This window comes from Chiloscyllium plagiosum, chromosome 14 (assembly GCF_004010195.1).
Source record: "Chiloscyllium plagiosum isolate BGI_BamShark_2017 chromosome 14, ASM401019v2, whole genome shotgun sequence".
Taxonomy (NCBI): Eukaryota; Metazoa; Chordata; class Chondrichthyes; order Orectolobiformes; family Hemiscylliidae; genus Chiloscyllium; species Chiloscyllium plagiosum.
This window is the reverse complement of record NC_057723.1, coordinates 68,794,637-68,819,997: the sequence shown is the minus strand read 5'-3', so window position 1 is coordinate 68,819,997 and position 25,361 is coordinate 68,794,637. Positions and strand designations below refer to the sequence as shown.

The 25,361-nt window shown below is 40.7% G+C and overlaps 1 protein-coding gene across 1 annotated transcript in view; it reads right to left on the bottom strand.

Moving 5' to 3' along the window:
* Positions 1-23,469, bottom strand: part of rnf145a (ring finger protein 145a) — a 134,568-nt gene extending 111,099 nt beyond the window's left edge. Inside the window, exon 1 of the mRNA XM_043703971.1 lies at positions 22,655-23,469. Coding sequence (XP_043559906.1) covers positions 22,655-22,859 — 205 coding nt within the window. The 5' untranslated portion in view covers positions 22,860-23,469. The remainder of the gene's footprint in view (positions 1-22,654) is intronic.
* Between the last annotated feature and the right edge of the window lie 1,892 nt (positions 23,470-25,361).

Here is a 25,361-nt window from a genome sequence, read left to right as displayed (position 1 = left end):
CAATTTTGGTGTCATCTGCAAACTTACTAACTGTACCTCTTATGCTCGCATCCAAATCATTTATGTAAATGACAAAAAGTAGTGGACCCAGCACCGATCCTTGTGGCACTCCACTGGTCACAGGCCTCCAGTCTGAAAAACAACCCTCCACCACCACCCTCTGTCTTCCACTTTTGAGCCAGTTCTGTATCCAAATGGCTAGTTCTCCCTGTATTCCGTGAGATCGAACCTTGCTAACCAGTCTCCCATGGAGAACCTTGTCGAACACCTTACTAAAGTCCATATAGATCATGTCTACCGCTCTGCCCTCATCTATCCACTTTGTTACTTCTTCAAAAACTCAATCAAGTTTGAGAAGCATGATTTCTCATGCACAAAGCCATGTTGACTACCCCTAATCAGTCCTTGCCTTTCCAAATACATGTACATCCTGTCCTTCAGGATTCCCTCCAACAACTTGCCCACCACCGATGTCAGGCTTAGCAGTCTATAGTTCCCTGTCTTGTCCTTAGCACCTTTCTTAAATAGTGGCACCATGTTATCCAACCTCCAGTCTTCTGGCACCTCCAGTTAGTCAACCTCAATGTGTATTGGGTATGATCAGGTAGGGAAGAGTTAAGTTTTGAGTTTTGTGAAACAAGAGGTTCAGCTGAGCATGACTTTGATCAGATAAGAACGTGCAGTTAACAGTGGGGTGCTGGAAGCATGGGTAATGGGTTAACAAGGTGGAAAAGCATTCATTATGTAGAGCCATTTAACAATATTAGAAGCATACCGTATGCAACGTCAGTTAACAAGGTGAAGCCAGTCAAAGTTACGAACATTCACTGTACAACAGCAGATGGCTTAATCTTTACTGCTCATACTCATTGATTAGAACAGTCACCTAATTAATGTTTAGGTTGCCTTATCTGGATGCTTATCCCTGTAAAATGACGATATAGTTCATTGAGAATCTGCTGTTCCAAACAAGACCGTGAACTCATGTCCCTGTACACATGGAGGGAGAGAGAACAGTTGCCCAAGGCCCGGAAGAAAGATGAAGGAGGTAAAACTATACTGGTCCCTGAGTGTTTTGCTTCGACTGAGAAGGGGAAACGGGATGACACCTCCAGGGCTTATCTTCATTCAAGAACCTTCCAGAGGAACTGAGAAACATTCTTCTCTCTGTTCAGCAAGCTGAAGGTTAAAACAGACATAAGAACCTGCTTAAGAATCACATACATATTCATATATAAGGCCAGTAACTGCAGCTGCCACATCAGCCCAATAATTTACTCACTTCTAGCAAGTATCATTCAATTTGAAACATGATGTACTAATTTGAGATGAACCGATCTTCCTGTATAATATTCAACTCATACCTTTTCTAAGGCTGTTGGAATCACCATCCAACCATGTAACTGAACATGGATTGGCTAAGGTCACAGGTAACAACAAATTCCGCTGCTTGGCCAATCCATTTAGAAGGTGGATTTCTTCATACAATTACTTCCGAGTTCAATGGTCAGCAATAACTTTCTTCAGCTTATTATGTCCACACTGTATCTGAGCTTGTGTACCATTTCCCAACTCACTATCTCATGTTCCCAATTTTGCTTCGACTTCTCAAAACTTATTCCCCAGCTGTGTGGGACTGCCCTTGTGTGGTTCCACTCTTGCCAGTACAGCCGAAGATCCATCTAAAATAACTTCTCTTTCTGCTTTCACACTGTTACCTCGACAGTCCAAAGGATTTATCCCCTACTTCTTTTTAATTTTTAACTTCACACTGTCCTCTATAATATTGTCCAAAATACAATGTCAGGTTCCATAAATACAAAGAATGCACTCTGCATTTCTTGAACTCTCCACCTTCTCTGGGATGTGAAACTGCTAGTCTAATATCCAGCATTAGTTGAGCTGGAAGTTCTCCAGCTTTTGGAAGACGTCATCAGCTGCACCAGCTCAGCCTTCTACAGGTTACAGCAGAAAGTGCTGACAATAAAGACCTACATAAGTCAACAAAAATCCAACTCGACAGATCATTACCACACTCCTTTACTACACTAAGACTTCAACTGTGTATTAGCAGCACACAAGAGCATGAGAGCAATTCCAACAGCAATGCCTCAGCCACATTTTCCAAATTCAATGGAGCAATTATTGAACAAATACCAGGGTCTTTCCAGAAAGTTAGCTCCACAAGCATGCAGACAAAACATCTGCAAATCCACTATGAACTGGGCACAGTCCAGATGGCTAATAAGTGTCTCCCCAGTAAGTCCTGCTTTCTTAACTCTCAAATAGCCAACATTCCAGGATATGGCACAAAATAATTATTATCATTGAAACAAAGCAGTATTGATATTAGCAACTGGAAAGAGCTTACTACCAATCTTTCAAAATGGTATCAACTTATCCATCAAGTTGCATTATGTTTTCAGTACAAACAAAATGAGGCAGCAGAGGACATCTAAAAATGAACATGAAAAGAAAGTAAATCCATGAGTCTGAACTTTACTCGTGTGGTCCTGCCTCAGATGCCCAAAGATCTGTGGGGCCAAAAATCAGGCTCTACAGTGAGATGAAAACCTGTGTACAAACTCCAAGTAAGCATCACCCTTAAAACAAGCGATAGCTAATAACAAACAAGAGAGCAATTTCACCCAATCCTTGCCACATTTTCATGTTATATGAAAATAATGCATATCCACCTCTCAAATATAACCATGTTTTGCCCCATCTCAGTGATCAACTGCCGAAACCCTTATCCATGCTTTTGTTACTTCTAATCCTGGTTATTCCAAACCAGAACCCATTTTCCAATGATTAGAATAGTGAACTCATCCTAAATTCTGCTTGCCTCATACTCACGCTAAGTATCATTCACCCATCAATCCTGAGCTTGCTGACCTGGAATAGTTCTAGATATGCCAAAGCCTCATATTAATTACTATCTTCAAATTCCTCCATGAAATTTCCTTACTTCATCTCTGGAACTTCCAGCACTACCCTTCAATGGCTCTGTGCTCCTTCAATTCTGACCTCTTGTGCAGCCTCAACTTTAATTATTCTCCAGATAGTAGCTGTGCCTTTAGCTGCCCAGAGCCATGGAACTGTATCCATCTCTACCTCTTTAAAAGCTATCCCCTGTACTAATGGTTCAGAGCCAATTTTGTTTTGATAATGCTCTAATGGAACGTTTTACTACAATCAAGGTCCAATGCAAACACAATTTGATTCATTTCCTTGCCTCTGCCAAGGTTGCTCACACTTAGAATATGGAAATGGTGAGGAGCTGTTAATGTCCCATGCTTGTGGTACCGACAGTCTTTCATCACCTCCTCCACCAAGAAAGATTACTACGTACATGAGCCGAAATGTAACAGCATTGGCAGCATATTTGACTCCAGTTTGCAACCCAGTCAGCATGATTCTCTAACAGAAGTCCAGTTATGTGCATTTGTCATATCCAACACTTGTTAACATCCTGCAGCACACCTCTTGTCCATTTTGTCTCTCTTACCCCAAGATGTCAAAGTCGAATCAAAATCCTGGAATTCCCTTCCAAACAACACTGCAGATGTATCAACATGAGATTGACTGCAACCTTTCAAAAATAGCACTTCGCCATGACCTTCTCAGAAGGTGTGGGCAACAAATAGAGGCCTTTTTCCAAATGCTCACAAAAAGATGCAGTACTTCATTTGCCGCCTTAGTTGAAAATATAATTTTGTATGAAGTAGCTCTTTCATACTATAGTGAAACAGGTTTGGGAACTAAATGACTCACCTGAGTGAAATATTTCTCCAAACCACAAAAGCTTCTGTAGTAAAATTGTTTGTGGCCAAGTGTTACCTTCCCCTGCCATTCCACTCTCATCACAGCAATTGAACACTGTCGCTTGTGGTTACAACCACTAAATTGTACGCCATTGTCTTAATGCTGCCAACAGTTCTTTGCCAATCAACACTTTTCAGTCCTGCAATCATAACTATCCACGTTCCAAGAGATCTTTGGCCAAATGGACTGTTCATCCACGAAAACCTCATATTGCTAGAGAAAATTCAGTTTTGGGGAAACCAGATAAAAGTCATGCTAGTGATTAGAATGATTCACAGTGAGCCCACCAGCAAGCAACAGCAGAAAATTAACCTATGACTGGAGGGCAGCTAGCTAAGGATGTATTAGCTGAGAAAGAGATATGAAGGAAGAACAGAGAAAGGTCCAGGAGTGGGTGTCAAGTTCCCTTCAAGAGATTCTTACTCACTTGATGCAACTGTAATATGCCAGCTTCTGTGAACAGCCATGATTTATTTCAGCAAGTACAAGCTTTTTGGAGGATCACTTAACATTCTTCACGATGCTTGCAGAGCGTGTCAAGCGAGGCTCTCTGAACAAGGGAAGTGTTCTCCCTTTATACAGGATTTTACATCATTGTCAGTCATGGATGCAAGACACAACCCCCTGCCACTCCCCTGTAGTCACACGCCACCCAAAAACAACGTAGTGATTCGGTTATTCCTTAAACTACAGCATTTACAGTTTATGATTAGTCACATCCTGCCTGCAAGACAGAGAAAAAAAATCCCCCAGGACATGCAACTTCTAACATGTCAGCAGAACAAATTAACCCTTTAACATCTCATTCCATCCACCGATCACTCCATGATGACCCACTAAAAGGTGGTACCAGCTTTTTCATAAGAATCTAACAGCCAGTATGTAAGCAAGTTATCAACACAAACATGCAACGATTATAACAACAAAAATTACTCGTCCATGCAGTAGATAAGTTCTGCAGGATAGTCCCACCTGGGAGAAAAAAATGATCACTAGTAAAGTTCCAAAATCCACAGTCCTTAGTGATCACTCCACTCCCTCCAAATTGAGTGGAAACGAGCCAGTTATCCAAAACCTCCTTCATCAAAGTCCAACCTGAAACCAAAATCCAGTCTAGCAGGAGTCAGTTCTGTTTTGCACAGCAGAAAGGGAGCCCAGGACTCTGGAGATGCAGGGATCAGTGCTGTTCCTAAAAGGTCGCAGGGGTCCATGCAATGAAGTGTGCTCCCAAGGCAGGGTGCATATTTGTAAGGTTAAATGTAGCCATCAGTTTGCTTTTGGCCATCTTCAAGTTTGCCTTTGCACATTCTTTGTTGCTTCTGCTCCCACTCTGCTGTCAAACGTTACAAAGCCAACTGGCTGCTTTGATGTTAGCTTAGTCAATGAGCCTTCACATCCCTGAAATGGTCAAAAGAGAAGGTAAAGCTCACACGGTTCAATATCCATAGGAAAGCCACTGACAAAAAGCGTATGGACCTCCTCTTCACAGTTGTTACCTTCATCACTTTTCATGCTCTTGACGAGGGAGTTGATTGAATTTGCTGTGACCCCCTACTCAGAGCAGGTGATGCTAGTGTTGGGAGAGCAGGAGAGGTCCTCAAAATGGGTGCAGTACGTTCGGGGTCAATTGTCTATTGAGCAAGATTCCCAGGAACGTGACTTGGCACTAAGTGCGCAATGGGTAACATTTCCAGGACTGGGATCAGGTTATGGAGGGGCAAGTGATGGTCCGAAGACACGCTTTACCAGTGAATAGAGAAACATTAGAGACTATGCTAGCTGCTCAAAGTATCTTTGCATTTCCTCTCTCTTTCCCTCCTTGCCAAGGTGGGTATCTGTATGAAGACAGTGATCACACATAAAACCAAAAGGTAGTTCTGAAATAGACAAAATTGGGCACATTTGAACAATGACAATCATCAAAGCACATAAAAGCCTTAGTCATCTTGATGCATCCCACACTCACCCATTACTTAGTGTTGGTCATTAAATCCTCCCACTTCATATGCACTGCATTCCAAAAGTAGATGACTCTGTTCAGCGGTTTCCTGAAGGTTCAGCTCTCAGCACCATATAGGTGTTTAATGGACATGGGACTGAAGTGGGAAATGGCACGGGGCAGGGTGACACTGCTAGGCACACGACACACAAGATGGCCGCTGAGTCATAAGTTGGCCACTTGACACACAGGATGGCCAGCACAATGCACTCACAATCTAGTTGATTAGTTTAAGGCATTTGGGAGAGAGAATACACGAGTAGCGTATATTGCCCGAAGTGTCTGGACCCAGCCAACACCTTTGATAGAAATGCTAACAGTTTGATATGAACTCAATACAAAGTGCTAATAGCCAAAGCTACAGTAATTGTCCTTCTCAGGAAGAGCAATTAGCGCTCATTACTACAGCAATGGACTTCCACACAGACATTGAAACTGACAATGTCTGCACTGAAACTGACAACCGCACTGAAATTAACAAAGGCTGGGCTGGAACTGACAACGACTGCATCAAAACTATCACCGATCCTGCAATGTTTACAATAAACAAACTATGTTACAGAGACAAGAACCTCATCGCTGACCTACTATTATATCACAAAATGTATACAAATATCTTGATATGGTTGAGAGAAGACTTGCAGCTGACCACTGTGTTGTTGATATCTTTGTTTCTCCGGAGCTCCGGTATTTCCTTGTACAATAAACTCTGTCGTTGAACCCCGACGCTGACTCAGAGGCTGATGATTTTCCCCACAACAGGACCTATGCATTCCTTTACACATTACACGATAAGTCATCATCCTCCACTGTGTGCTACGAACACATTCAGCCTCAGCTAAGCCATCTTCTCCTCTTTTTCAAATCATACAGAACTAAGTAAAGGACGTCACAGCTAAATGACCTCATTGGGTGCATCTGCTTCAATATCAATGCATTCTTCTCTTGTACTTCCCTTGCCCTTCAGGCAGCCTTAATTTCTTTCCTTCAGCATCCAACTGCTGGGATCAGTACAGCAGTGCTTATCAAGGTTTTATCAAACGTAACATCGTATTCCAGTTTTATTTTATTAAATCATGTGATGTTATCTTTCATTGCCATAGAATCATAGTGATACACAGCACAGAAACAGACCCTTCAGTCCAAGTCGTCCATGCCGAACAGACATCCTAGATTAATCCAGCCCCTTTGGCACCACTTGGCCCTTCTCCCTTTAAACCCTTCCAAATCATATACCCTTCCAAATGACTTTTAAATGTTGTAATTGTACCAACCTCTACCACTTCCTTAGGCAGCTCATTCCGTACATAACCCACCCTCTGCATAAAAAAGATGCCCCTTTGGTCCCTTTTAAATCTTTCCCCCTCTTACCGTAAACCTATGCCCTCTAACTCGTGACTCCCCCACCCCAGAGAAAAGACCTTGTCTATTTATTCTATCCATGTCCCTCATGATTTTATAAACTTCTACGAGATCACCCTCCAGGCTCCGATGCTCCGGAGAAAACAGCCTATTCAGCTCTCCCTATAGCTCAAACCCTCCAACACTAGCAACATCCCTTTAAATCTTTTCTGAACCCTTTCACGTTTCACAACATTCTTCCTTTTGGAGTCGACCAGAATTGTACACCATATACCAAAAGTGGCCTCACCAATGTCCTGTACAGTCACAAGATGACTCCCAACTCCTATACTCAATGGTCCAATGAACAAAGGAAAGCATACCAAATGCCTTCTTCACTATCCTGTCAACTTGCGACTCCACTTTCAAGGGACTATGAACCTGCACTCCAAGGTCTCTTTGGTCAGCAACACTCCCCAGAACCTTTTCCATTATAAATCTTGCCCTGATTTGCCTTTCCAAAATGCAGCACCTCACATTTATCTAAATTAAACTTCATCTACTGCTCCTCGGCTCACTTACCCATCCAATCAAGATTCCATTGTACTCTGAGGTAACCTTCGCTGTACACACCTTCAATTTTGTTGCCATCTGCAAACTTACTAAGTGTACCTCCTTTGTTCACATCCAAATCATTTATATCAATGACAAAAAGTAGTGGACCTAGCACCGATCTTCGTGGCACACCACTGGTCACAGGCCTCCAGTCTGAAAAGCAACCACCACAACCCGCTGTCTTCTACCTTTGAGCCAGTTCTGTATCCAAATGGCTAGTTCTCCTTGCATTCCATGTGACCTAACCTTGCAAACTAGTCTACCATGAGGAACTTTGCCAAAGGCCTGACTGAAGTCCGTATAGATCATGTCCACGGCTCTGCCCTCATCAATCCTCTGTTACTTCTTCAAAACACTCAAGTTGATGAGACGTGGTTTCCCACACACAAAGCCTTGCTGACTATCCAAATACATGTAATCCTGTCCCTCAGGATTCACTCCAACGATTTGCCTATCACCAATATCAAACTCACCAGATTACAGTTCCCTGGCTTTTTCTTACCACATTTCTAAAATAGTGTGCCAAACTACAGTCTTCTTTCTAATGCATCCAAATAATTTGGTGCTTTACAAAATTCATTAAGCGTAAAAACATTTGATTTTAATAATGTCACAAAGTACATAACATTATTGATTAGCCCATAAAAGACATTGACTAGATCAAACACCCTCAAATATATTAAGATAACCTAGACACTAATTTTTTCTTCAAGATGTGCAGGGCATTGCATCAGAGATGTAATTCGATTGGTCAAACTACGTGACTTTAAGCAAAGCACACTTCATTTTTACACTACAGTTAAAAAACACACAAACAAGTTGGTTTTGCTGTAACTCTATCATAATGCCTAACAAAATAACATTAACTGCAAATTAACTGTTCCAATAAACTAATATTCCATCAACACACCTTTGGTGAAGGCAAATTCAGTAAAACATATTGCCTCACATGCAATTCTAGCAGCAAGATTTTTGTTATAACAGAGGAGGAGAAGGAGCTTCCACAACCTACTTTAAGACCCCAGTAACTGCAGAAAGCTAAAACTAAAAATCCGGCTTCTGAGGGAGCTTGACCCCACTCATTTGAGCTGCCTCGATTGTTCCAACTTTGAGAAGACAACCCAAGGCCCCACAAGCTGTTTACTTTATTGGCTTTGAGCAGAGTGCTTCATACCTGTCTCAATCTTTCTTCATATTAAGAAGGACAAAATGCATCTCAAAGCCATAAAATCGTCAAACCTCCCCTCCCACAAAGAATTAACCATCAATACACAAAGATGGATTCATTTTTAAAATGAATTGCCTTACACTATTAGTACATTACAATACACATACGTTACATTGATTCTAAGTATGCAAACATTCACTATTACTGCCCATTTCTGTCCGTTTTATCCTCCATCAAACACTTATGCCTTCGTTCAAAGTCAAAACAACGCTTCACCAATACATTCGCTCATCCTGCCATGTATAAAATTTTAAAACTGAATGGCTGCAATAACTTCTATCTAAACAGTATGGACTTCTTATCCTTAAAGTCTTCCAAAAACTTTACAAGGTTATGATCAATATTCACTGTTGTCTCAGAAGCTACTGGCAATATAAATGTTAAAATGCTGAAATGCCAACATTCAGCTCAAAAGTCTCCTTCCCAATAATGGAATATTTTTGTTGATAATTATTCAATTTTCTGGGAAAATACCAAATAGGTCTTTCTATCTTTTCATCGTCTTCTTGCAAGAGTACAACAGCGACACCCACATCACTCACATTGATAGTCACTTTGAATGGCTTTACACTCAAGTGTGGCTAACACCGAGGTGGTGGTTAACACAGTTTTCAGGCTGTCAAATGCCTTCAGACATTCCTCCTTCCACTGAAATTTTCCGCACTACAACAAATCAGTCAGTGGAGCACCCACCCTGCTAAAATTCAGTATTAACTTCCAACAAAGACCATTCAGGAATCATAGTATCTACTCCTTCATTGTTGGTATGCAAAACTCCCCAATGACCTTTGTTTTCACATCCTATGGGGCAATCTGTCCATGCCCAATAACATGTCCCACCAAAGTAACTTCAGGCTTTTTGAACTCATTCTCAGCCAAGATTATCAGCAAGCCCGTTTCCAAAAGTTGATCAAACAATTCTGAAAGATGCTCCAAATATTCCTTCCGTGTGAGACTAAAAATCACCAGATTGTTGTGCTCCATCACACAATTGGCTGCCACATTTTTCATTCCAAATGGCATGATTCTATACTGATTTTAAATTAATTTAGCCCATTCGACGTCATGAAAGCCGAAATTTCCTTCCCCCTTTCCAATCAAGATACTTGTCTGCACCCTTTGAGAAAGTCCAACTTTGAAATACAAGTTACTTGTCCTACCTTATCAACACAGTCTTCCAAACATGGAGCAGGATTTAAATCAGACTTCATAAGTGCATTGACTTTGCCGTAGTTCACATTAATTGTTGGGCACCAACTAATTTTGGCACCAACACTACGGGTGAGCTCCTTTCGCTGCAACTCATTTCAATTATTTTGTCTTTGAGCATGCGTTTATTCTCTTTAAGAATCTGTGCCAACTTTAGAGGATTAAATCTAGAATATAAGACCATAAGACATAGGAGTGGAAGTAAGGCCATTCGGCCCATCGAGTCCGCTCCGCCATTCAATCATGGCTGATGCGCATTTCAGCTCCACTTACCAGCGTTCTCCCCGTAGCCCTTAATTCCTCTAGACAACAAGAATCTATCAATCTCGGCCTTGAAGACATTTAGCGTCCCGGCTTCCACTGCACTCCGTGGCAATGAATTCCACAGGCCCACCACTCTCTGGCTGAAGAAATGTCTCCGCATTTCTGATCTGAAATGACCCCCTCTAATTCTAAGGCTGTGTCCACGGGTCCTAGTCTCCTCGCCTAATGGAAACAATTTCCTAGCGTCCACCCTCTCCAAGCCATGTATTATCTTATAAGTTTCTATTAGATCTCCCCTTAATCTTCTAAACTCCAAAGAATACAATCCCAGTATCCTCAGCCATTCCTCATATGTTAGGCCTACCATTCCAGGGATCAACCGTGTGAATCTCTGCTGGACACCATCCAGTGCCAGTGTGTCCTTCCTGAGCTGTGGGACCCAAAATTGGACACAGTATTCTAAAAGAGGCCTAACTAGAGCTTTATAAAGTCTCAGTAGCACATCACTGTTTTGACATTCCAACCCTCGAGATAAATGACAACATTACATTTGCTTTCTTAACCACAGACTCAACCTGCAAGTCAGTCTTTAGAGAATCCTGGATTAGCACTCCCAGATCCCTTTGTACTTTGCCTTTATGAATTTTCTCACCGTTTAGAAAATAGTCCATGCCTGTATTCTTTTTTCCAAAGTGCAAGACCTCACATTTGCTCACGGTGAATTTCATCAGCCATTTCTTGGACCACTCCTAAACTGTCTAAATCTTTCTGCAGCTTCCTCACCTCCTCAGAACTACCTGCCTGTCCACCTAACTTTGCATCATCGGCGAACTTAGCCAGAATGCCCCCAAATCCTTTCATCCAGATCATTAATATATAAAGTGAACAGCTGCAGCCCCAACACTGAACCCTGCGGGACACCACTTGTCACTGGCTGCCATTCCGAAAAAGAACCTTTTATCCCAACTCTCTGCCTTCCATCAGACAGCCAATCCTCAGTCCATGCCAGTAGCTCACCTCAAACACCGTGGGCCCCTCACCTTACTCAGCAGCCTCCGTGAGCTTCCTCCGTACTACCTGCCTGTCCACCTCACTTCGTATCATCGGCAATCTTCGCTAGAATGCCCCCGGTTCCCTCATCCAAATCATTAATATATTATGCGAACAGCTGTGGCCCCAGCACCGAACCCTGCGGGACACCGCTCGTCACTGGCTGCCATTCTGAAAAAGAACCTTTTATCCCAACTCTCTGCCTTCTGTTAGACAGCCAATCCTCAATCCATCCCAGCAGCTCACCTCGAACACCATGGGCCCTCACCTTGCTCAGCAGCCTCCCGTGTGGCACCTTATCAAAGGTCTTTTGAAAGTCTAGATAGACCACATCCACTGGGTTTCCCTGGTCTAACCTATTTGTTACCTCTTCAAAAAATTCCAACAGGTTTGTCAGGCATGACCTCCCTTTACTAAATCCATGTTGACTTGTTCTAATCAGACTCTGCTCTTCCAAGAATTTAGAAACCTCATCCTTAATGGTGGATTCTAGAATTTTTCCAAGAACCGAGGTTAAGCTGATTGGCCTATAATTTTCCATCTTTTGCCTTGATCCTTTCTTGCACAAGGGGGTTACAACAGCCATCTTCCAATCATCTGGGACCTTTCCTGACTCCAGTGACTCTTGAAAGATCTCAACCAATGCCTCTGCTATTTCCTCAGCCACCTCTCTCAGAACTCTAGGGTGTATCCCATCGGGGCCAGGAGATTTATCAATTTTAAGACTTTTTAATTTTTCTAGCACTATCTCTTTCGTAATGGCAACCATATTCAACTCAGCCCCGTGACACCCTTTAATTTTTGGGATATTACTCATGTCTTCCACTGTGAGTACTGACGCAAAGTACTTGTTAAGTTCTCCTGCTATTTCCTTATCTCCCATCACTAGGCTTCCTGCATCAGTTTGAAGTGGCCCAATGTCTACTTTTGCCTGTCGTTTGTTTCTTATGTACTGAAAGAAATTTTTACTATTATTTCTAATATTACTGGCTAGCCTTCCTTCATATTTGATCCTCTCCTTTCTTATTACACTCTTTGTTATCCTCTGTTTGCTTTTGTATCCCTCCCAATCTTCTTATTTCCCACTGTTCTTAGCCACTTTATAGGATCTCTCTTTTTCTTTAATACATTTCCTGACTTCCTTTGTCAGCCAAGGTTGTCTAATCCCTCCCCGGTTAATCTTTCTTTTCTTGGGAATGAACCTCTGTACAGTGTCCTCAATTATACCTACAAACTCCTGCCATTTTTGCTCTGCTGTCTTCCCGGTTAGCCTCTGCTTCCAGTCTATTTTAGTCAGTTCCTCTCTCATGCCCTCATAATTACCTTTATTCAACTGTAACACCATTACATCCGATTTTTCCTTCTCCCTTTCAAACTCCAGACTGAACTCTATCATATTATGGTCGCTACTTCCTAAGGGTTCTCTTACTTTAAGATCTTTTATAGAGTCTGGTTCATTGCAAAGCACTAGGTCCAGAATAGCCTGCTCTCTTGTGGGCTCCATGACAAGCTGTTCCAAAAAGCCATCCTGTGAGCATTCCATGAATTCCCTTTCTTTAGATCCACTAACAACATTATTTACCCAGTCCACCTTCATATTGAAGTCTCCCATGATCAATGTAACCTTGCCTTTCTGACTTGCCTTCTCTATTTCCCGGTACATGTTGCGTCCCTGGTCCTGACCACTGTTAGGAGGTCTATACACAGCTCCACTTATGTTTTTTTTGCCTTTGTGGTTTCTCAATTCCACCCACACAGACTCCACATCATCCGAGGCTATGTCATTCAATACCATAGATTTAATTTTGTTCTTAACTATCAAGGCAACCCCACCCCCTCTGCCCACCTCTCTGTCTGTTCGATAAGTTGAAAGACCATGGAGGTTTAACTGCCAGTCCTGACCCCCCTGTAACCAAGTCTCTGTGATGCCTACTACATCATAATCATTCACTATTATCTGTGCCATTAGTTCATCGGCTTTGTTATGAATGCTACGAGCATTCAGGTAAAGTGCCTTAATGCTAACTTCCTTATCATTAGAGATGTTGGAAGTTATATGTCCTACGTTATCCTTGCTTTTTACTGCATTCTCAGTCTGCCTCAATTTTAAATCCGCCTGGAAACATGCTATCCTGCTGCTTATCTTGCCATTTACCTCCATACTCCCTGTCGCTTTCACTTTCCCTTCCCCCCAATTCAGAAGTTTATGTTGCTCAATTGAAATGGCATTTCTTATCTCTACATGATGCGCAATCAGCTTAGTACTTCTTAGCTTATTCCCACCTATCTCCCCATGTGACTGTAAAAACTCTCATGTCATTTCAATTTTCCTCTGGAAGCTAACTCAATAATTCAAACCAATTTTTGAGAACTTCCTCATTTTCCAATTTAGTCTGAGCAATGTCCAATGCAGAATCACCTCAACTTGGTGGACCACTGTGTTATAACTAGGAACACATTCTCCTTTGCTTTCCTTAAACATTAAAATACCGCTTGAGCATTTTCACATTACACATAGAGATTTCTTTCTGATGAGTATTATCAAATAATTCATCTCACTCCATTGCCTTTCCATTTGATAAGGCTCACTAAACCTTTTAAGGGTTTGCCTACCACTGGGAGTAATACTAACACTGTATCTCTACCAGCAAAATTACCGATGTTTGATTTCTTGTCAGCTGTTTCATCACATCTTGTGCTACTTTGAAATGATGTCTATCGAGAAAAAAATTCAAATAACTGCTACAATGCTTTTAGCTGTTGTACTGTGTAATGGGATCACCTCTGGAAATCTAGTAGACAAAACCATTATCGTCAATAAATATTGATTCCCACTTTTTGTTTTAGGTAGGGTCACACATATGGCATGTCTAGCAAAATTCAATTATATCCTTATGCAGGCCAGGCCAATAAAAACATTTTTGTATTTTGGCTTGAGTATTTCTAACTCCTGAATAACTCATGTGCTACGCACAACACTTCCTTTCTATAACCCAACCATAATACAACTTGATGAACGTCAGACTACTTTTCATCCACCTGGAATGTGATGATCTCCATTTCCTCATCAAGAAGTAATTTCTAAGATAGCAACATTCTGGGATACACTCAGTCTTTTCTTTGTACGCTTTTTGATAGTCCCTCCTCTTTATAATTCAGCTAATTTCTCTCAACTGAAAAGATCCACTTTGTTCTCCATCTGTTCTTGTTATTTTCTCAACCATTTGGTCAAACACAGTCTCTGATAATTCTACTTCAACTCCCTTATCTGTATTCTTGAGTTTCTCCTCCTGCTTCAACCAGTGATTTTGTGAGCTTATTACCACACGGTCAGGAGAAATCCCAGGATGTACTTTCTGTGGCATCTCAGTTGCCTAATTTTCCACTGGCTTTTCAAGCAGTCAGCATTACTCCCCGCTGTGATACAGTTATATGATTACCAAGGATAAACTGTGTTACCAGAACAGAGAATATCTCTATTACTTCCATCACCACTTTTCACCATACGCTCCAACCTCTTTTTAATGGAACACTACTCTTCTGACCATGAATTCAACATATAACCATTTTTTCTCGCAATAACCCTTCTGAATTACATATCTCCCCTCTGGCCAAAGATTGACTTGCTCTCAAAATATTAATTTCTTGACCTACTGCTCCTGGCACACAGGAGTATAACTGACTTAAGCATGTAAATATCTTTCATGAAATCTGGCACTTTCTTCTCAATCAACCCCTGATCCGGCAGGACTTTCTTCTGCAGTTTCCATTGAACTTTCCTTTACCACTTCAACAAAATTCTCTGTCTAATCCTGTTTTCCCACATCCATCTTCCCAGTGCTTTTTCTCAATCGCCAACATAGGGACTTCATGTGGCCTACTTCACTACAGTGAGAACACCTGAGCTTTTTTACTTCTCGTTCCCCTTTTTACTTTCTCCTTTCTACTGTGCAGTAAACTATCTTTAATGAGGTCTCATTTTCCCTTACCACCCGAGCATTTCTCTTTACCCTAATTTCTATCCCTCTCAGACTGAAATTGATGTCAGAAGTCAACTTCATGAAAAACTCAATCATAACCATTTCCATTGCTAATCTTGCAGTTTTAACTTTCTGCTCTTCCACAAGTTCTCACTACTTCAGGAAGTGAATTTTTAAACTCATCCAAAATAATTGTCCAAGAGTGTCGTACGTGCGATCTATTTTCAAAATTACTTTGTTTGATTCTTGCAAACTCAATGTCCATCATTAGATTCCAAAAACGTTGTCTGTAGGCTTCTGGTACTAGCTCATATGCACTTAAGATGGATGTTTTCATCTCAACATATCCCCACATACCTCCTCTGATACTGATCCAAATATCTCGCAAGCTCTCCTGACCAACTTCATTTGGATCAACAATACCCACGTGGTCACTGGCCATTATATTTGTTTAACCACTTTCTCCTATGAAATAGGCTTCTGCATCCTAATCAAATGCAGGCAACGCTTGGACATAATTAAGCAGATCCCGACCAGGCCTTTGGCTACACTGGAATTACTCTCAGTCACTGTCCTCATCACTACGCCTACCTTTCATTTCAACCTCTGCCATTTTAAGTCAACTCTGAGTTTTCAGTTCCAACCTCCAAAGTTCAAAAACTCTCTTTCTCCTTTTTTTCTGCTAGGGCCTTCTTTTGCTTTTCTTTTTGTTCTGCTCGGGCTATTTTTTTCTTTTTCTTCTGCTACAGCCATTCTCTCTTTTGGCTTTTCTCTTGTTTTTAAGTATAATTCAAAAAGTTTCATTTCCTTTTCAAATTCAAGCTCAAGTTCATTTTCAATTGAACTTGAGCGACCTCCAATGATTTCAATGGTATTTCTGGCAATTGCAATTGTCAACAATTGCGACAATTACCTCCTCTTTTCACAGAGACAAAGGCAACCCCAGCTCCAATTCCAAAAACTTTGCCTTGCTGATTTTCTGTAAAACTCCCGAAGTGACTTCTTACACCCCCAGGAAACTCATAGTGACTGAAAGAGCCATTATTAAACAAGGCAAATCCTATTTAGACCAACCAAATGCAACATGCGAAATACAAAACACCAATACTCACCACTCACTACCTCTGAGTCAATAATTTGCAACCCAAGCTGGAATGACAGAGTTGAATGAGAGCCCCCATTCGTTATGGACCAGAACAAACCTCTTCAAAATATATTATGAGGATAACTTAAATTCCAACTTTTTCTTATTTTAAAGTGTAAGGCGCTGCATTCCAGATGCAATTCGATTGGTGAAACTACTTGACTTTAAGTAAAACACACTATTTGTACATCATAATTAAAATACAGACAAAATAAAAGGATGGCTTAACTGTAACTCTATTGAAATGCTTAACAAAATAAACAGATATATCTTAACTACTAATTAACGGTTCCAATATAATGCCTCATAAACACACCTTTGTTATAGCTAAGTTCAGTAAAATAGATTGTTTCACATTTAATTCTAGCAGCAGAAAGACAACCCTAGCTTTTACCTGTAACACAGAGAAGAATAGAAACTTCCACATCCTGCTTCAAGATCCCAACAATTATAGAAAGCCAAAACTAAAACTCCTAGTTCTGTGGTAGCTTGACCCCACCCATTCAGGCTGTTGCTATTGTCCCACCTTTTTAAAAACCCAAGGCCTCACAAGCTGTTTATTTCATTGGCTTTATGTAGACTGCTCTCCATTGTCTCAACCTTTCTTCATTAAAAAAAATGACAAAATACACCTTATAAAGCCACAGTATCATTTCAGTAAGTGTTCATAACTGCATTAAGATCTATGACTCAAACTTGCAGGACAACTATTCAGTCAACATTAATTGCTCTACCAAAAATTCAGAAATAATGAATTCAGGGACCATAAACTAAGTTCTGGACAAAGTCATATTATTTGTGGATTGCCATGTCAGAAATGCAAAGATAGATGCAGACAGCAAATATATACATACTGCCATGTTTAATGTACAAACATTGTTTCACATTCAGTTTAAATAATCAAACCTGCACAACACTATCCAAGCTTTCTGCTTCATCTATCTTATGTGACAGACAAACTGAAAATCCAAGTACAGAAATTCCTTAGTCATAGAAAATCGAGTTTTTCTTTCCCTCAGGCTTATACATGGAACCCCTGACCATGCAAGCCAGAAAAGGAAATTAGAACAGTATGATTCATTTCATAATTTGTCCATGCTTCCCTTTGATGAGCAAAAAAAAAACTTTGTGGGAGAGGTTTAATCACAAACAGCTGAATGCTGTGCTATTTAAATGTACAAAAGCTATTGTCCACACAGATGTGCCCCTCCACCTACAATTGCTTATTAGTCTCCAATAAACATAAGAAGAAAAATCTGATCAAATTAATGTAAACATTAGCATCCAGAATAAATTAACGTTGATATTTTCTCCACTGCATTAAAAAGATTGCACTTTGATTTGTCCAAGAGAAAAATCAGAGCTACATAAGGTTTTACAGATGTTTGATCACTAACATCAGGTGACAAGTCCCAAACCAGGAATTATAATAAAACTAATTTAAACAATCACAAACTTACTTATCTTGCTTATGGAGATACTGTCAGCAGGACCTTGGTAAAGCACTATGACAGATGTATATTATGCATACATGAGCGGAGAGATGCATTCAATCGTAATTATTACATTGGGCTGTGACTGATAAAAGCAACAAAAGATAAGAATGTTAATTTCCGATTTGACACTGAGGCAATTTAGAATGAGCTGAGGCTTATCACATAGCATCCTGATTCATGCCCAATATTCACTCAAGAACGCGGATACCAATACATTAAAAGAATCAACTAAAATTAAAGATTTCATGTGTCAATTCTTCAAATTCCTCTTTTCAAGTTAGAAGCAAATTTATGATGAGTATGAAGTTTCACCTCAAGTTATTTTTGGAATGAGCTCATAATTCAAGTAGTTATTGAACAATTTTGTATTACATTAGAGTTACAAATCAGAATTCAAATGGCCATTTATTTTCTTTCCGTATTAATTTCATGCTATTAACAGTCATGATTCCTTTTTGATGATCTTTGGAGTAACCAGAATAAAAGATGACATCAGTACATGCTGCCAAAATAAACACTATGCTCTTCAAAGTAATAGTATTTTTTAATGCAAACAAAAAAGTAACAAATTAAAATGGTGAAATGGAATTGAGATGCCACACTCAAGTAACTAAATGCAGATAAAGATAATGTAAATGCAGATAAAGATAATGTATAAAATTCTAGCACAAATCAGGGATTAGACCAATGGGAGGCAAGTCCATTGCTTATGTATGTACAATTGCACTTGTAAATAAATCAGTATCACATCCTGACTGCAAACATCAACACATGCTCCAAACATGTGTTTCAAATGACACTTGTAAGACAAATGCAATGAAAAGCATGTTCATTCAAGTGGACACACACACACGACAATATTTATACACTTCTGAAAATTCCATAAAGTATCCCATTAGTGTACAGAGCAATGTTATTAAAAACTATGACATGTAACAGATAGTTGGCAGTGAGTTTCACTGCACTTGATCAGATTTCCAATGACATTACAGCAAATCAAGACAACACCAGAGTTCTGCAATTACACTGTAGGAAAATCATTTTGTTCAAACATTCACATTGTCCTCAATTTGTAATGAATTGTAAATTATCAGTCAAACCTAAAATAATCTGTGCATTTCTCATGCCAAGCTCAAGAAATTAAATGCTGTGCTCGTTCTTCCAACTGCTTAGTGATCCTGTAATTAGAAAACACTAGAGATGTGACATTTACAAACCGTATGTCAAAATTCTTTAAATGGTGCTCATGACAGATGCAGCTGGATTTGTATTTATCCATGTTTACACATTTGAAGCATTTTTACTCAATTTAGAATACAAATTACATACAAATTTTAACTAGTACCTTTAATACTAAATTTCTGGATGATTAAATGATTACATGGCATAACCATTAATAACAGTTCAATGCTATTTTCTATGCCAAAAATGGAATTACAAATGGTTAATCAATACAAGTGCTGACAAATCAGCACTATCATTGAGATTCTACTGCAATACCATGTTGAGTCGACTTAGTTTTTATACTCAAGCCACTCTAACTGGGAAAAATACTCACAAACTCCCATTCTGCCTCTCAAACAGATTTTGTTGAAAGAGAAAGATTGAAAGGTACACTTGTGAATTCAAGTCTGACATTCGTGGTTGTTGTGGTAATGAACTGTGGAGAATTAAGAGCAGCACACTAAAAATGAAATGGTTTAATTGCAATTTGTTCTGTAATTTACACAATAAATTGGATCGAGAGAATGAGACAGTGAATGCTTCAAACATACAGCATTGTCCCTTTGTCAGAACTTTTTGACATTAAATTTTAAAAGTTTCTCTCTCCATAAATGCTCCATAGTCAGAGCATTTTCTGTTTATATTTGAGATTTCCAGCACTGCAATGTTTTGCCATCTGTCCAGTAAAATACTGGTATCAAATACTCCAAATATGCAACAACACTGGAATGAGTGAAGAAAGAGAAGGAAAAATTGCAGAAAGAAACAGCCAATATAGAATGAGTAAAACAAAGTCTTGACAACTTCCAAAATAACTTCAAAGATAGCACACTGTGACTATTCGGAGGGCAAATCTTGGAAAGATATTCAACCTTACAGGCCATTTTAGCTTGGTACGATTCTGATGTTCTACTTCCCCAACACAGCTAACTGATTTGAAATCGAAGTCTACAGAAATTTAAAAGCTCCTGCCCTGTACTGACTGACCAACCAGCACTGGCCCACATTTTCTCAACGGTTGAAATTTACAGTTTACATCATTACCATTTTCAAATCATTCAAATTCCCCCTTCCACATCACTGCTGCCTTCTACAGTAGTGCACAGGAAATTCTTCATGCCTCCAGCTCTGACCTTGGTGCATTTCACAAACTTGATTCCTATATTTCCAGCTATGTCAACACTATGTTCTGGAATTCTCTTCCAAAACTTCTCTGCTTATTCAGCTTCCCAAGTCTAAAATCCCTCTTGCAGTTCATTTCTTTGACCAAGCTTTTACTTACCTTGTTTAGCAACTCTTCCTTTGGATCTGGGTTGACTTTTGCCTGATTATGCCTTTGTGAAATGACTTGGGGTACTTTATCCTGGTATGATTCGGAGATGCCGATGTTGGACTGGGGTGTACAAAGTTAAAAATCACATAACACCAGGTTATAGTCCAACAGGTGTGCTTCCAATTAAACCTGTTAGACTATAATCTGATGTGTGATTTTTAACTTTATCCTGGTAGTTTCCATACTGCCATATAAGGGCAAGTTATTGTTCAATTCAGCAAAGCACAGTCCCAAAGCTGAACCTGGGACTTTCCTAACCTGTATAACTTAACAAATGAAACTTGTTTAAAAAGGATTTCAGAATATTCTCACCTTTCATGAATCGAGAATCAGATCTTTAAATGACTAAATGACTACAGCGTAAGAGGAGACAATTTGAGTTATTGTGTCCATGCCACTCAAAAGCAATTTAGCTAACCCCATATCCTCATCCTGTTGCAATAACCCTGAAAACATTCCCCATCGAAATGTTAAATTGGTACCACACAGGCAGTGTGATGCTAAATCACTGGCTGCATAAACATGCTTTTTCATGTAATCCATACAGTATTCAAACAGGCCATTCAGGCCATCAAGTCTGCACTAACCCTTCGAAGAGCATCCCGCCAGACCCACCCCCCTCGCTTGTGCCTGTAACCCTGCATTTCCCATGGCTTATCCACCTAGCTTGCACATTCCTGAACGCTGAGCAATTTATCATGGCTATTCCACCTAACCAGCACATTAACAAATTGTGAGAGCAAACTGGAGCACACGGGAGGAAACCTGGACTCGAGGAAAATGTATAAACTCAACACGGACAGCCAGGGGAGGCTGGAATCAAATCTGTGAGGTAGCCATGCCAACCAAGGAGCCAATGTGCCACCTCATATCATTACTTCTCGTCAATCACCTTCACCCAGTATCCTCTGACTCTCAACTGTTTTGAAGAAAATTTCCATTTTACTAGCAACATAGAGTGCCTAGTATGGAATCAGGCCACTTAACCTATCAAGACTACACTGCCCCTCTGAAAATCATCTTTCCCAACCCCCTTACCTTATCCCTGTAACTCTACATTTCCCATGGCTAATCCACATAATATGAATATCCCTGAACACTATGGGCAATTGAGCATGGTCAATCCACCTAAATTGCACATTTTTGCACTGTGGTAGGAAACCAGAGCACTTGGAGTAAATTTGCAGACACTGGGAGAATATGCAAACTCCACACAATCACCCGAGTCCTTGGCACTGTGAGGCAGCAGCACTAACCATTGAACCATCATGCCGCCCACCCAAACTCCTGTTCAGATTCCTTGCAAGTTTCAATATGTCCATCCAATTTCTTGTCAATTTTTTTTTCTACAAGGCTAAGATATGTAACTACTCCAACCTTCCCTCATTCCTGGTACCGTTCGTGTAAGTCTTTTCTGCACACTGTCTGAAGCCTTCTCATGATTCTGAAAGCAGGATACCCAGAATTGCACACCACTTTTTAAGAGATGCTTCACAAAAATAAATGACATGACATTAATAGCTATAAATTAAAATAACATGGAAGTTTGAGAGACAACACTGAACTTTTTGTGGAAGTGGTGTTGATGGGGAGGGGAGACAGCCAGATGTTGCTTTGTCACCAGCAGTGCAAGGCCAGAGTTAACATTTGTGCTGAGAGAGAGCCGAGGGCAACACATTTTAACCAAGGTCTGCTCGTCTGAAGATTTAAATGGAATCGAAAAAAAGGCAGTGTCGCAAAAACATCAGTGCAAATGAGGAGCAAATCGTTGAGTTCAAAAAGGCGTCCGTCCATAAAAGTTACCAACCAAGCAAAGAGGCAGGAGGGGATTTTAAAAGGCTTCAAAGCTCAATTCCCCTCCCGCGCAGACGTCAAATGCAGCCCTCAAGAAGAAGGGTATTTGGGGCGGGGGCGCTGGCGCTTAAGCTGCTTGTACATTCACTCACCGACATAGTGAAGGTTCAGAGCCAAGTATTTGTACTGGAAGAGAAGGTTGTTGTTATTCCGGCTCTGGATCTGCTGGAAGAAGGAGCTCACGTCCCATCGGTACAGCATCTCCAGCACCATAATGCTGGGCACCCGCAGGGCCACATTCAGCACCGCCTCCAGCTTCTCCCTCACTCCGCTCATGATCACCCTCAGTCCGGCCATTGCTGTGACAGGAGGCGAAGGGGGTGTGGAAGGGCGGGCGGCAGCGAAAATTAAACAATGTCTTTTCCAAGACCAGTGCGGGAGGGCTCGATTATTGTTTTGTTATTCTAAGGTAGGACAGGCCGAATGTGTTCTTTAAAAAACATTCATACTCCGCAACCCTTTTCAGTCGGCCGAGAGACAGAGCGTCTCGTCCTCCCTTCTTCTTGTCTCTTTCCCCTCCCTATCCTTTTCGGCTTCTCTCGAGGTGATAGGAAACAACGCACAACAAAAAATAACACGTCCATCAATACGCCGCCATTATCCCAGCTTCCAGCCCGGCGGCAGGGCGCAGGCGCGTTAGACTGGAGGGCTGGCGGGGACGCCCCCATCCCCCTCGCGCGGGCACGCGAGGCGGAGGGAGGGAGGGAATGAGCTTCTCCCTGTCACTGGCGCAAACCCATGCGGGCTCGCGAGGAGGGGTAGCGTGGGAGGAGCGCGTGGCGAAGGCGGGAGGAGCGCGTGGCGAAGGAGTGCTTCGGTCGTTGGCTGGTGCCCATGAATTGGGCATCAGGGATTGAGTAGGACTCACCGTGGGGTGAGGGAAGAGGACAAGTATCGTTTTTTTTTAAAAAAGATTGACCCTGATGTTAACGGATTAGTGGTGCTGGAAGAGCACAGCAGTTCAGGCAGCATCCAAGGAGCTTCGAAATCGACGTTTCGAGCAAAAGCCGTTCATCAGGATGTTAACGGCCGAGGCAATGAATCATGGTACCTCAGGAAGTCAAGAGAATTAGACTGACCTTGGTGTGCACGACCATAGATCATTAACGGCAGCGGGACAGGTGGATGAGGTGGTTAGGAAGTCACACGACTTGTCTTTATCAGTCAAACCATTGAACACGAGCAAGGTCAAGGTGGACTGAAAACAACCAATGCTGGAGATCACAGCCGGTCAGGTAGCATCCATGTCGAGAGAGCAAGCCACTGTTTGGAGTCTAGATGACTGTACATCAGAGTCTTTATCAGCTCTGATGAAGAGTCATCTGGACTCGAAAGGTTAGCTTGTTCGTTCACAGTGGATGCTTCCAGACCTGCTGTGATCTCCAGCCCTGGTTGTTTCCAGTACAGATTCCAGCACCTGCAGTAATTTGCTCTTAGAAGGTCAAGGTGGAACAGATCTTAGGAGTTTGCTGCGTCTAAATTGACTGCCTGCCATTGTATTGGGGACTATTTTTATATTCAATTATTTCAGAATAATTTGTATTCACCATAGAACTGCTATATAAAATCAGTTTTCTGTTTTTTGATATTGGAAACCAGCTCTTAGTTTTGAACTAATCTCAATCAAAAATTACACCTCAATTCTTCCCTCTTCTTTTCTCTCTGGATGCTAATTTACAAGGCATCTACCGGTATATCCTTCATGTACATTTTTTTAGCTGGGGATTATTTGTAATCCTCCAAGACTCCTCTCACTTGAATTAGTCATTAGCTCAATCAGATCTTGTGCAACTCATCAGATAGTGCATTGATTCTTCGAGCCATCAAGGGACACTTTGCATTTCATAAATATTACCCAAATATTTTACTGAAGGCGACAACTATATGCAGTGCAAAGAAATGTCAGTATTTCGCATGCCATCTCATACTACAGTATTATTTGACAGTATTTCAAACATACTTTTATCCTCAAGCAAATGCCTTATTTTGCTTCTTAATGAGATTCAATTTGCTTGGAAAATTGAACAAATATATATGAATTTGGACAGAGAAGATTTATATTCATCATCGTAACACAAGAAATAGATTAAACTTTTGAATTTGATGTAGTTAGGATTAGGAGAAAATAATTTCTGAGAAGGTCATGTGGTCAGATTAGTGGTTGGATGGTACTGATATAATCTTTGGTGTATAAGTAATTTGCATGTACAAATGTTTAGAAAGTGATTATCTAATCGTGTTAAGATTTGTGTATAATAGATTTCTGACTGAAATATACATGATATGGGAACAGAGTAACAAAATTAAATAGCTCACTCAGTTACTAAAAAATATTCACATGAAAGTAACTGGTTCCAGTTTTGTTCCAAATTCAACTGGCAATCAGGGCAGAAAATCAAATGCTGCAACAACAACTTGAATATTGATAGCATCTAGTAACTATAATGCAGTAAAGTGTCCCATTTCTGTTAATGACTTGCTGAATTAACTTTATGACTTTCTCTTCTCACTTCAAATATTCATTATATTCCAACAGGAAACAACGGTGTTCATTACAAAGGATTCTCTTGTCCATTAATTAACTTTCACATTTTGTTTTCCTAATCAACCTGTTCAGAGATGTTATTACACACCTCTGGAGCAGGTCGGACTTGAACCCAGGCCTCTCAATGCAGGGATATGGATGTTACCACTGAATCACAAGAGGGACCCTAACTTTCGCAATGTATATGTATGGTATAACATACAAATTTGTTTTGTTAAAGTTTTAAGCTGACAATAAATTTGTCTGGGCAGGTT